General features: G+C 43.7%; 1 protein-coding gene across 1 annotated transcript in view; it reads left to right on the forward strand.

Moving 5' to 3' along the window:
• adamts18 (ADAM metallopeptidase with thrombospondin type 1 motif, 18) overlaps positions 1-13,056 on the forward strand; it is a 50,829-nt gene that overhangs the window by 8,584 nt on the left and 29,189 nt on the right. The window contains exons 4-11 of the mRNA XM_070902555.1: positions 5,215-5,485; positions 6,736-6,950; positions 7,282-7,365; positions 7,482-7,641; positions 9,130-9,235; positions 10,087-10,224; positions 10,314-10,467; positions 12,192-12,287. Of these exons, the coding sequence (XP_070758656.1) occupies positions 5,215-5,485; positions 6,736-6,950; positions 7,282-7,365; positions 7,482-7,641; positions 9,130-9,235; positions 10,087-10,224; positions 10,314-10,467; positions 12,192-12,287 (1,224 nt within the window). The remainder of the gene's footprint in view (positions 1-5,214; positions 5,486-6,735; positions 6,951-7,281; positions 7,366-7,481; positions 7,642-9,129; positions 9,236-10,086; positions 10,225-10,313; positions 10,468-12,191; positions 12,288-13,056) is intronic.

Below are 13,056 nucleotides of genomic sequence, written 5' to 3' on the forward strand. Positions count from 1 at the left end.
ACCATTTCTGGAAGCAGCCGTTATTGTCTGATTTTTGGTTGCAGACCCCCCCCCCTCTGTTTGACCTTCTGAAGGTCTTTTCACCTCTTTAATACTGTCAGATCAGTAAGAAGAACGCACTCGCCACCTCTGTTGTAGAGATTGGAGAGAGGTGGACAAAACAACAAAGATCGGGGAAAGGCCCTCGAGTATCCTAAAGCTTTCCAAATAAACTTACACTTTACATAAATACATTTCAAAGGCTTGACACTGAGTCCAACTGCAACACAAAAATTACACCCCTGAAATAAAACCCCATGAACAGAATGGGTTTTGGTGGGCTTCATATTTGTTGTTGTTGTTGTTCTTTTTTTTACGGGTGATTTCTAGTTATTACCTTTTTATTCCAGCCAGGCAGGATAACACATGTTGAGCCATTCAAAGCGACAGTGAGCATGGGCTCCTGCTGTTTTCTGAAGCAGGTTTAAATGTTTTCTTGGAAGAGATTGATTATTTCTAAGTTTTGAAATGGAGTAAAATCAATGACTGTATGAATTCATGCCTTTGGATATACCATTTTATGGTCACTGGATATGATGACAGACTGTTCCTTTTTTCCTCCAGTTTATTCCCTTCCTCTGGGTGTTGGGGTGTGACAGGCAGATACGTAGAGATAGCAGACTTCCCATTTCTGTAACCTCCACCTCTCCAGCCCCAGGTGCTATTGCTGGACAATGGAAAAGTTACTATCACGCAAATTACAGCACATTGATGTGCATTTCACCAGAATGAAGAACCTTTAAGTTCACTTAAATTAGACTTTCACATCATTTGCATCACAGCAGCACTGTATTTCTAAGTCAGTAAAAGTGTTAGGGTTTACACTGTAACCCAGTTAGACTGCAATTAACAGCACTTTGAAGGAGGACATTTCCATTTGCATGGGCTGGTGTGGGAGTAGTCCCCCCAGTTCCCTGCTGTGTCTACACGGGATAACGAGTGGGACCGTGCCCAAGGCTCCAAATGACAAAGGGTTCATCCAGCACCATCAGTTTCTCTCTTTGTGTGTGCCCACCTCTGCTGTGCTCCCCAGACGTGATCAGAGGGTGTCAGTACGTTGTTCAAAGACAATTAGTGAGGCCAAACAAGGACTGCAAGACCCCGGGGCTATTGACACTTTGTGATCCTAACCAGTCGTACATGACAAGGGTTATCTAGACATACTATCACTAATGGAGTGCTCTCAAACGGCCTGGCCGCAGTTCTACCAGTCCTGTTGTATTTCTGCGCTGTGAAATGCAGTGATTTGAAGTTTGCTGTGCCCTGTCATTGCTGCTTGGCTCTTGTCTGCTGTGCCATCTTCTGATCCAAGATCCAAAGTCGCCATCTCTTCTCTACCCATTTCTTACCCCCATTTTAAAGACGCACAATTCACTTGAGCAAACTGTAATTACTCCGATTGTGATTCTATTGAATAAGTTAGATGCCTGAGGGGCCTCTCTGCTCCTGTGTGATCCCCCCACCCCCCTCCTCCTCACCAGACACTGTGTTCACGTGATTCTCTGCTGAGCTGGAGTGCAGATGTGCTTTAGAGCTCGGTAATCACCAGCTTGGGGCTTCTCGCCGCTCGGCACTAGTCTTTAACAGCATGTAAGCACTTACTCATTTGCCTTATAATATCATGGTAGGAGACGTTAAAAGAGGCTACAGTTTATACAGAGACAAGCTAAAGATGCCGTCTCCCCTGACCGTTATGTTGCCAAAGAGACGGAGTGGCTTGTATTGGCTTTGTCCGAGGAAAGGGAAAAGTACTATAAAAAGTAAATACAGTTTTTAACCCTGTTTTTTTTCATGTAGAAAATAGTGCCATTGGTGAGTTGAGATGACCTTGTTCAACCTGTAATCTGACTGTGTGAATCTGTGTGTGAGAGCCAGAGGAAATGTACGAGTCGGCATGCAAACGTGGGAGGAAAGTAAAGTGGTGTTTAGCAGAGAGTGTTCATCCCTTTAATCTAGCCTTAGCCTTACAAACGTTAATGTACGGAGATAACTAGAGGTCTGCTGTATCAAAGCTACAGCTGGCCTTTCTCTGGTGTCTGTAAACTGTGTGAAACTCCACACACTGGTCATAAACAGAGTCTGACACAGAGAACAATGCTGTACGTCTATAATCCGCAAGATGCTTAACATTTAGAAAAGAAATGTGCAAAAAATCTCAATCTTTGCAGGCAAAACTTTCATGACTGTGACATTTTAGCAGTGAAATAGTTTTTTTGAGGAGGCAACATCAGCTATGACATAGCCTATGGTGTAGCTGTGTATCCCTATCTACTGTGGTCATGTGGTGTGGTCCATAGATGCAGTTCTCCTTAGAGCTGCAGTAGGTGATGTTTTGCTTCGTGGGGTCTGAAAGGCAGGTAACTGTCATGTTTTATTAGTTGTCCTGTCGTCTGTCTGGTATTCACTAAAACATATAGTACATGCTGACAAGAAAAGAAAGTTTGATCCGTACACACACACACACACACACACACACATACAGAGCCCCATTATTACCATCCCTGCAGATGGAATTAATTTCCTGTCATTATCATCACAGACACTTCCATCTGCTAACTGCTGGAAAAGAAAGTGGAGAGCTGGCAGATGTGGTAACACAGCCAAAGAGAGAGAGCGAGCGAGAGAGATATGTAATGGATGGGAGTTGTACGTTAATGAAGTAACTTCAGACAGTTGTGTTAGTGTTATTGTTGGAATGCAGTGGTTGCCAGTCAGGTTGGGTGTTAGTCGCTAACTGCACCACCTTTGATATGATGGCAAATTAAATGATATGTACTGCAAAAAGACAATCTAAATACACTATAATCTCATATGAAGGTTTAAAAGTTATTCCCTTAAAGGGGAGAAAACATTCTGAAATGATCTCCCAGTGTTGACACTGTTATTGTTTGACAAAATGAGCTGTCAAAAAACAAAAGTAATTAAAAGCGTTTCATCGTTAAAAGAGGATTATTTGATGAGGTGTATGTTATTACAGGTCTGTTGTAAATGCCAGACAGAAAGACAGATGAAAAGATGGGCAAATGAGAAGCGACAGCGGTGTGTGCTGATGGGAGACGCCTCCTTTGACCTCTTCAAGCTCTGTTTTGAATTCCAATCTATTTTGGGAGGCTGCAGTCATTTTTTTTTTTTTTTTTTGCCAAGGACCTGCTCTCTCTTTCTTAATTCATGTCTTTGATTTAATATATTATATTCATGGCCCAGGGTGAAGTTTTCGTTCCACCCTGATGATTGTATGTTGCAGACTTTCCGTGCGATGCTGTGGGAGCAGGTAGCTGTGAAGTGTCTAGCTCAAGGTTGTTTTGGCAGGTATTGATGTGCTGGGGTTCAAACCATTGACACTGCAGAACGAAACTTCCAACCACTGGACCATGTGGACCTTACGCGTAGTCAAAATAATTCAGTTTGACAGTTAACTTCCTGTAAAACTTCCCATTGCACAATGGAAGCTTGATGGAAGGAGAAGAGGATTTATGGACAGATGAAAGATGTGCTGGCAGCTGGATGGTTAGAGAGATGGATGGATGGATGGATGGATGGATGGAAGGATGGATGGATGGAAGGATGGATGGATGGATGGTTAGAGGGATGGATGGGGATGATGGTGGCAGCCTGCCATGTATCCAGGCACTGTTTTGACAACAAGAGCCTCGCCATGGTTTCCCTTTTGTCCTGCCTCTGTTTATTTTGCCACCTGCTAGTCTGGGGGGAATGGGGTCAGCTCAACATTAGCAGGGTCCTGACACAGACACACAAACACACACACACACACACACACTCCAGTAGGTTGCTGGGGAAGTAGATGACACACACAAACACAAAAAGTTCACAGGTCACTGGGTCAATGGGTGTATATGTGTGTGTGTATGTGTTTGATAGGTCCAGTGAGTGTGTGCTCTCATGGATGTGCGTGTGTCTGATTGATTGCACAGCTATTTTGTGTCCATTTGGTGGGTCGTGGATTGAATTAGGTAGAATTCCGTGGTCAGACGGAATGTTTAAGGTTCAGTAGCTCAGTCTCTCAGTTCAGAGGGCAGCTCAGGCCACTCGACTAAAACAGAGACCCAAAACACTGAGCTGGTCTGCTGCTATGACAATATGGTAGTGAGCTGGACATTCGTTTGCTTCTTCTGAGGACGAAACATGCAAGCAAAGGACGTATCCGTTCAAATTTTGTCTGCAGCAGTGAAGGCAAACAGTAAAACATGGACTGAATGAAACATTAGTTGACTGTTTGAAAATAGTAAATGTAATGTATGATTAGTAAGTGTCAAGCAGTAGATGAATGATCCCAGATGAACATTTCCAAGAGCAAAAGAGCAAGATTTTGTCCAAACCAATCAATTAAAAACAAAGCTCAGCTCTACATAAAGAAATGCAATTTCACACTATTCTGTCTTCCAGCTAAATAAGACATGTCCTCCCCTCAGCAGCTGTAAGCTCTCGCACTGTGCACATCTGCCTGATGTTAGCATAGAGTTAGGTGGTAAGTGTAGGTGGGGCTGATCTATGAAATGTGTGTTAGCTCTCTGGTTAGGGGTTGTTGGCTTCACTCAACAGCTGCTTCAGCTACACACTGCGGCTCTGTCAAGGCCAGGTAGTGGAGATTGGGTAGCTTTGTGCTATCAAGTGCTTATTGTCATTGTGGAAGCTGCCTGTGTATAGACTAGACACGTTTTCTTTGAAAGCAGGAACTCAAGAAACACATCTGATGTACAGTTTTTTTTTAGCGCTGGTTCCGTGTACATTGCTACACGCAGACCTGTTTGCTCCTCTAAGGTGCAGGAATCCGTGAGGACTAATATATCCATTATCCATATCCAACATTTAATACATGTCCATGCTAGGACAGGGTGCAGAGGGACCAAGACCTGTGATGATTAAATACACAAGGGAGTATTGTTTGTACTAAAAGTCACAAATTCACAAAAATGCACGTATTGAACACAACCACCAAATCTTTGGGACATATCCTTTTTGTTCTAAATACGTTTGAAACTATGTATGCCTAAACACTATTTAGAAAAAGGAAAAAAAATATGGTCAACAGTCTCTAATATCTCCAATATTTAACACTCACACCAGCTACTGTTGTAAAATTCATCTGTGGGGTTTTGTGAGCAGTCTGTGTTTTTTACTTATTGTCCATACCTTCTGTGCGTGTGTGTCTCCCAGTCAGGTTTGATCCGTCTGTCTCAGGAGGAGTATTTGATTGCCCCCCTACCCCAACATCTGGCTAACCAACATAACTACAGCGCCCCTGATGGTCACCACCCGCATGTCGTCTACAAACGCTCCGCGGAACACATTGTCCACAGAAGATCTAGCAGCCCATCTAGTACCAGTTCCTCCGGACCTGACAACCCGTACCTTCACCATCACCATCACCACGACTACCAGCACGGAAAGCTGCAGAGGCAACACTTCTGCGGACGCCGCAAGCAATGTATGTAAGGGAACCCTATATTCTTTATACTTTACCATCTGATAACTGTGCATCTGTGTTGAGGTAGTTGAAGTAACTGCATGTTGAGTTGTCAGCTCATTGAGAGCACCCTTCATACAAATTGTCCATAGCAACAAGTCATATGTCAGAGGACTGCGGTGTGTGATATAAATCAGGCAGACCAGACGTTTTTGTCTTTATGCTCATTATCTATTTACTTCAAAACACAAACTCTGCGACCACATCTTTTTTGCGACATTATGATTTATTTTGGCGTTCCACACCATGCAAAAATGTAATGTTCATTTGTGGTGTGAATTTCCAGTCACAGAAAAAAAGAGAAAGGATTCAAAAGTTACATTCAAATCTTTCCTAGATCTTAGATCCATGTTCCTTGGCTATTGGGAATTTAGTATGTAAAGTATCAAAGCAACCATGTGATATAAAGAAAATAATATAATAATCACATGAGAACATAGGACAGGTTCAAGGGAATTCACCCAGGATGCATTTATATGTTGTGCAATCACCATGCATATAGTATTGTGCAATTTCCATGTTACTACCCTACTGGAACCAAGGCAATATTTACTGACTTGTCATTGATTTTTTTTGTCTCATTATTATTAATCTTTAATTAAACATAATTTAATCCCCATCCCCAGTTTTATTCATATTCTATTGAGCCACTGAAAAAAGCAGTTAGACCATTACGAGACACTGTAGTATAAGCTTAACCCGAAGACAGTTTTCTGCAACAAGAAGCATTGTCACAGCATTATTGCAATATTAGTACCACTTCATAACATAGGAGTGGTAATTTAATATTTAATAAGAGCAGTTAACGCTAAACCATTGCCGTCTCTAGATATGTTCACATTCATTATGAAGATTAATGTCTGCATTAAATGTTTTTGAGTGCATTGTAATGGGGCTACATCAGCCTGAGGCTACTCAACCCACAGGCTAGTTTACAGTTTTATCTTTCCTTCTAGTGGTGAGAGGTGTGAAGCAGCGTGGGGAGTGAATTTCCTGTCCTTTCAACACCAGAGTCTGTACTCTTATCACCCGGCACGAGCCAGGAAAAAGACAGGTCATTCATTTGACCCTCACTGCCAAGTTCTCTCTCTCTCTCTCTCTCTCTCTCTCTCTCTCTCTCTCTCTCTCTCTCGCTCTCCCTGTCTTTGTCTCTCTTCCTCATGCTCTCTCTGTCTCTCCTCCCTTCCGTCCTTCCCTTTTTGCCCTCCTAGACGCTCCCATGCCTCCCGGTGAGGACCGCTTCATCATGCCTGATGAGTTTGCGATACCTGAGGCAGAAGGGCCGGGCAGAGCAAAGCGGTCGCCCATTAACTCCAACAGGGTGGGGGGCCTGAATGTGGAGACCCTGGTGGTGGCGGACAGGAAGATGCTGGAGAAACATGGCAGGGACAACGTCACCACCTATGTCCTCACCGTCATGAATATGGTAAGGGGGTGGTGGTGGTGGTGGGGGGGTGGAATGAGGAGGTGGCATGTAACATACGAGGTTATAGCGGTCCGTCAAGAGTCTCCCTCATTCTGTCAACAGGATGTTGACCTTCACTTTGCCTATATTTGAGTGCAAGAAATGTTCATGATGTAGGGAGCTTCTGCCGGTCTACCTGTAAGAGATCCCAGATTAGAGTGGTTCATGCATCGTATGTAAGGCTAAACATTAGTTTGCATTTCTCTCGATAAGAAGAGAGCACAGGACAATCAGAAAACGATTGAATGAATATTGGATTTGACTACTTAAACTGTTTTCTACTCTGTTGCAGGTTTCCAGTCTTTTCAAAGATGGCACAATTGGGACAGACATCAACATTGTGGTGGTTAGCTTGTTACTACTGGAACAGGACCCTGTGAGTGGATTCAATCTACAATTTGCAAAAATGTGTTGTTTTGCACTGAGCACTAATTCATTAATTCACTCAATCACTCTTCCCCTGTATCCCTATTTCTTTCTTTTCCTTTCCAGCTGGGATTGACCATCAATCACCATGCTGACCAGTCCCTCAACAGTTTCTGTCAGTGGCAGTCAGGTCTGGTGGGCAAAGGGGGTAAACGGCATGACCATGCCGTTCTCCTCACCGGACTAGACATCTGTTCCTGGAAGAATGAGCCCTGTGACACCCTGGGTGAGACTGTGCTCAGCTAACCATAACAAGCTCAACCTCCTGTTTTTTCTCCAAGTGGGAAGCAGCAGTTGACAGCATGTAGTACACATAGACACAGTTCTGTGAGATGTGGGTCTTCAGTGATGACAACTTTTATGACATAAATGTTGTAATTTTGGGCATGGTGACAGGTGTAGAGGTGACACTGTGGGTGTAGACATTACACCAAGGAGTGAGGGAAGTTTGACAGGTGCAAGCAGAAGAGATTGTAATGGCACTCATTTGTCACTGTGACCAAAAGCTACAGTTTACTGGAACATTTAAACACTGACATAAACCCAAGCATGTGTGATTTATTGGCATTTTGCCTTTCCTGGGTAGTGACAGTGTCGATGCAGACAGAAAGCATGGAGAGAGAAAGAGGGGAAAGACATGCAGCAAAGGTCCTCGACCAGTAATGCAAACACCGCTTTGATTAACTCTCACTTTGGCGGAAAGAAGAGCTAATTAAAAAGTATCCTGCCAGGGTTGTCGGTCAAATATGCGACAAAAACAACAAATGTGTAAAACACCTGGGTCTGGGCAAGCAAGATGAAAAATCTGCCACAAAGTAACGAAGGTTGAGCAAGAGTCGTGCTTCACCATGTCTGAAGTGACCAGTGTTGCACTTCAGAATGAGCTTATGTTCAGTTTATGCATAAATCTTGAGGCTTGTAGGAACAAAAGGCAGCTGGAACAACCCACCGTAGCCAACTAATCTTGGCTAATATCTTAATCATATTGCTTTCACACCACTAATTGCTAGTAATCTCAGGGCAGCACTTTATCTCATTAACTGCAGGAGGTAAAGAAAAGAAAGTTAAACGTGACTCACAGTTAGAATGATTTATTAGCTGTATGTAACGTCTGTATTTTTAAGACAAAGACAACACAAAAGTGAAAGTATTGGCTTTGAGAGTAACAACATTAACACAGTTAAATGTGACCCAGATTCTGCCAGTGTTGTTAAAGTTTAACATCTGGCTGTTTAAATCAAAGGCCCATTCTTCATCCACATATTGATGTTTCTACAGTGCATTATATTTTTGGGGTCCGCTGGGAGAGACTGCTGACAGAAAATGAGAAAAAAAAAACAGTGACCACTACTGAATATTTTCATCAGCTTGTCAGTTACAGTAAATCCCACATGTAGGATCACTCATCTTCTTCCTTAATGCTGTCAGGTCCACCATCAGCAGTGGTACTCTAAACTGATTGGATATCCAAAGTCTTGGAACAAATTGAAGTTAAGTGGACCAGGGCTTGTGAGGTCGCAGCTGGTGTGAAATCCCTCTCCATGCGTGCGTGTATGCGATATGCAAATATGACAGACATTTGTTGCCTGCCAAAATCTGTCAGGTCTCAACCGAAAGAATGTGCTGTTAACCTTTGGCTTTTTATACAATCGGTATATTATAGTTAATCAGCAAGTTTCCCGTTCTCCTTATCCCTCGTCCTTTGTCTATGCAGGTTTTGCCCCCATCAGTGGAATGTGCAGCAAGTACAGGAGTTGTACCATCAATGAGGATACAGGACTGGGCTTGGCTTTCACCATCGCTCACGAGTCTGGACACAAGTATGTTTAAGAAAAACTGCATCACAACAAACTTGATAACTCACACAACTTTTGGACGCCACGCGTCATTTTCCGTATACCACAGTTGTGAAGCTGCGTTCACAATCAAAGTTGACCGAAACGTTGACAGAAATCACACCCGTGGACTTAAATCGATGAAACTGTGTCAGAAAATGGGTGTCGTTTTTAACGGTACCGGTCACCATATCGGCTCTGTGCTGTGAGTGGATGTGGATGAATCTATATTAAATGAAATAAATGTGGTCTGATTTAAAGAATCAAATACACTCTGACATAAGAGCATTACGTTAGCGCACTACTTCATCCACTCCATGACACTTTATGAGAGAATAATGGAAACTGCCTCAGGCCACAAGGTTCTGTGTTTGTGTTTACACGTTGCCATTGAGATAGGAGGCCGTTTATTTTTTCAAAATATTTCAGATTTCATGTTCCAGTCAAACTCTTCTGGTCTGTCTGGCATGCTCTCAACACAAACTAGGAACAAAGTGGGGTTTTTTTTTCACTTCACCCAGGTGACAATATGTCCACCCTAGTGAATTTAGCTAGCTAAATAGAAGGCATGCCCAGAAACATGTGGACTCAAGGCCTAAAACTGCTAAACATATGATGTGGTGATGAATAGAGTCAGGGAGAACATTTTAGCTACGTGCATCAGCAAGCATTCTGATGACTCCATGCAGCAAGATATATTTTTATATTATTTAGTGTGACATATAAAAGGTGGGTAAACAATGATCAGAGCTACCACCACATGTCAGTCAATGTCTTTGTGCCTTGATACGTGTGAACTTAAAAGTCACCTGCTTCTTTTCCATTTTTCCCTCCAGTTTTGGGATGATCCATGACGGCGAGGGGAACCCTTGCCGCAAGACAGAAGGCAACATTATGTCTCCCACTCTGGCTGGGAACAACGGAGTCTTCTTCTGGTCCACCTGCAGTCGACAGTACCTCAGCCGCTTCCTTGGGTAAGGTCCCCAACGCCTCACGCGAGTGCACACACCCTGTTAAAAGTCTCTTCCTGACTGACACGGGTGGTATTTGCTGTGTTCACCAGAACAGCCCAGGCATCCTGTCTGGTGGACGAGCCCAAGCAGATCGGCCAGTACAAGTACCCCGAACAGCTTCCCGGACAGCTGTATGACGCGGACACGCAGTGCAAGTGGCAGTTTGGCTCAAAAGCCAAACTGTGCAGCCTTGATTTTGTGAAGGTGAGATATTCTCTCTGTACATCTGTAGCATGGCTACTTGTATGTGAAAGGGTTCACCTGACTGTAGTTTCCTTCAGCTCTACAGAACTTTATAGCATCTTTTAGCTTGTCGTTCTGGTTTACTGCCCACAATTTTACTAAGTTTGTGGTTCACTGTTGCTTCACTGCTCTCATCAGTGTTGTTTTCAGTCGCAGCGGGCAGCTGTTTTCAGCACAGATGCTCAGAAAACCCACTATAAGCTACCTGCTCAGCAGGTGTCAAATGGCAACATTTTGCTTAATTTAAAAGGTGGTAATATGTGTTGTGGCCAAAAAATAAATCATTGCATGTTTAAGCAGGGGGTTCATTTGGCAGTGTCTATTGTCTCTAAGTGTCTTTTCTGAGAAAGTTCTGGCCAAAATGGCAGCATGATTACCAGTATGTTATACGAACCAACACACTACACACAGTACACTAAAGAAAGCAGAGTTAGGAAAGGAAGATGGATCATTCCTGAAGTAGATCATCACACTAACCCTGTGTTGTGCAGTTACAAAGAACTGAATCTACAGCAGTTGAGTAGTCCTGATTTAACATGGACCCCAATAGTCCTGAATCCAGCATTATTCATGTGCCCCTTTGCCCGGACCAAGACTCCCTAGATGAGCCTCCAGTAATGAGATGGAGCACCCAGATCATATAGGCGCTGCAATTGTCTGCTTTACGGTGATAATGATGCCGTGCTAAATTGGCACTTTATTAATTAGCATGATCTTTTGCACAACAACCTTGAACCCCCCTCACATCTGACCCCTCTTTAAAATGCATTCCGTCATTTGAATGGGAATCGGCAGCAACCCCCCCTCCGAAGCCTTATAGTCTTGGTATAAGCCTTTATGTGCATTCAGTGATTCACATGTAAATGCTCTTCAAAACACTACGGGGTTTCCTTTCCAGGGCAGTAATTGCTGGGAAAACGACGTTCCCAAATCGTATGGATGACGGATTAGCACACATGACATCGCCTTGGCTATTCACGACTTCTTTAAATCCCTGTTATGTTTCCCTAACAGAAGAAGATCAAATACTACATCTGCATTTCTTAGGGGTGTATGCAAGTCAGTGGGTGGTAAATTAACCTACACGCTGATTAACAGTGGATTTCTGGCTGCCTTTCACACTTTTCCCCCTTTTTTTGTCCCTGGTGGGCTTATGTAGAATGATTTTCAGCATGCCAGTGTCAGAATAGTAGATCAGCACAAGGACAAAGACTCCACAACATATACAAACACACCGGAGCTGTTTCCCCTGCTCTTGCCCTCCCTGCTTTCTGGTTTCTCTCTCGTTGCCAGTTGCAGTTGGGCAGGTTGCCAGACTCTGCCGCCTGTCTTTCGACCCGAGGCTCTCCCTCTGTGCTCACTCGCTCGCTCTGTCTCTGTATTGTTGGGTCAGATGACACATACAATTATAGCCCGTTTCATTAAAGAAGTACAGTGATTAGATTTGACACTGAGGCTTTTGTGGAGGAGCTTATCCCCGGTTATCGGGGCGGTGGGGGCTTATTGACCAGTGTGATGGTGGTCCTGGCAAGAAGCAGGTGCTGTCGGGTCAAGTAAGAGGAAAGAGAAGAGGAACATGATGCCAAAAGACAGATGGTAAAAAACACCATATCTGATAGAAGTCTCATCCTGTGTGTGTGTGTGTGTGTGTGTGTGTGTGTGTGTGTGTTTGACTTGTTTGACAGGACATCTGCAAGTCGCTGTGGTGTCATCGCACAGGGCACCGGTGTGAGACGAAGTTCATGCCCGCTGCAGAAGGTACCAGCTGTGGTCCTGACATGGTGAGGAAACGTCTTCTTGTTCCTGCGAAGGATCACGGCAGCCAGTCACTCATTCTGCTGCCTGACTTTTTCTTTTGTTTTAAGTATTTTACTCACTGACGCACTAATTACACACCATGCATACATTCCTAATTAGGGATAAAGGGACAAATATGTGCCTAACAGTGTATGAATGAGCATAGACAACAGATTCAAGAGGACAAACAAACAAAACAGACCCTAATGACTGGGTGACAATGATCCAAAATTGACACTTTAAGAGTAATTATGATCTAAAGTCCTTTAAGTTCAAGTACGCTCACTTTCCTGAGCCAAAGTGAATCCTTGCAACTTAAAAACGGAGTGGAGACACCTCGAACTAGTTTCTTTTATCTGGGCGATTACATGATTGAAAGTCAATTACTAATATCAATGAAAAATCAATGATGTATTTGTCCCTGCTGCTCACGCATGCGTGTACCTACGAAAGCAGTTTTGGATTCCCAGTTCTCCCAGCTGGACACAGAACCCTGTACCTCTTCACATGTCAAAAGATGATATTTAGAAAGAGAGAGAGAGAGAGGTGGTGATGTGTGCGAGTTCAGGGTTTGGCTCGGACCGGCCCGGGTGTGGTGCATGTGTGTGTGTTTTGGCTGCAGCTAGAGTGTCTGGGTGTCCAGGTGTGGTGCTGGGCAGTTGTCCAAACCAGGAAACTCAGGCAGGAAGCCCGGGCCAATGCTCAAGTACTGATAAGAAAGCTATTTCTGTGTGTCTTATTCTCGTCTTTCAT

The sequence above is a fragment of the Enoplosus armatus genome, chromosome 1 (genome assembly GCF_043641665.1).
Source record: "Enoplosus armatus isolate fEnoArm2 chromosome 1, fEnoArm2.hap1, whole genome shotgun sequence".
Taxonomy (NCBI): Eukaryota; Metazoa; Chordata; class Actinopteri; order Centrarchiformes; family Enoplosidae; genus Enoplosus; species Enoplosus armatus.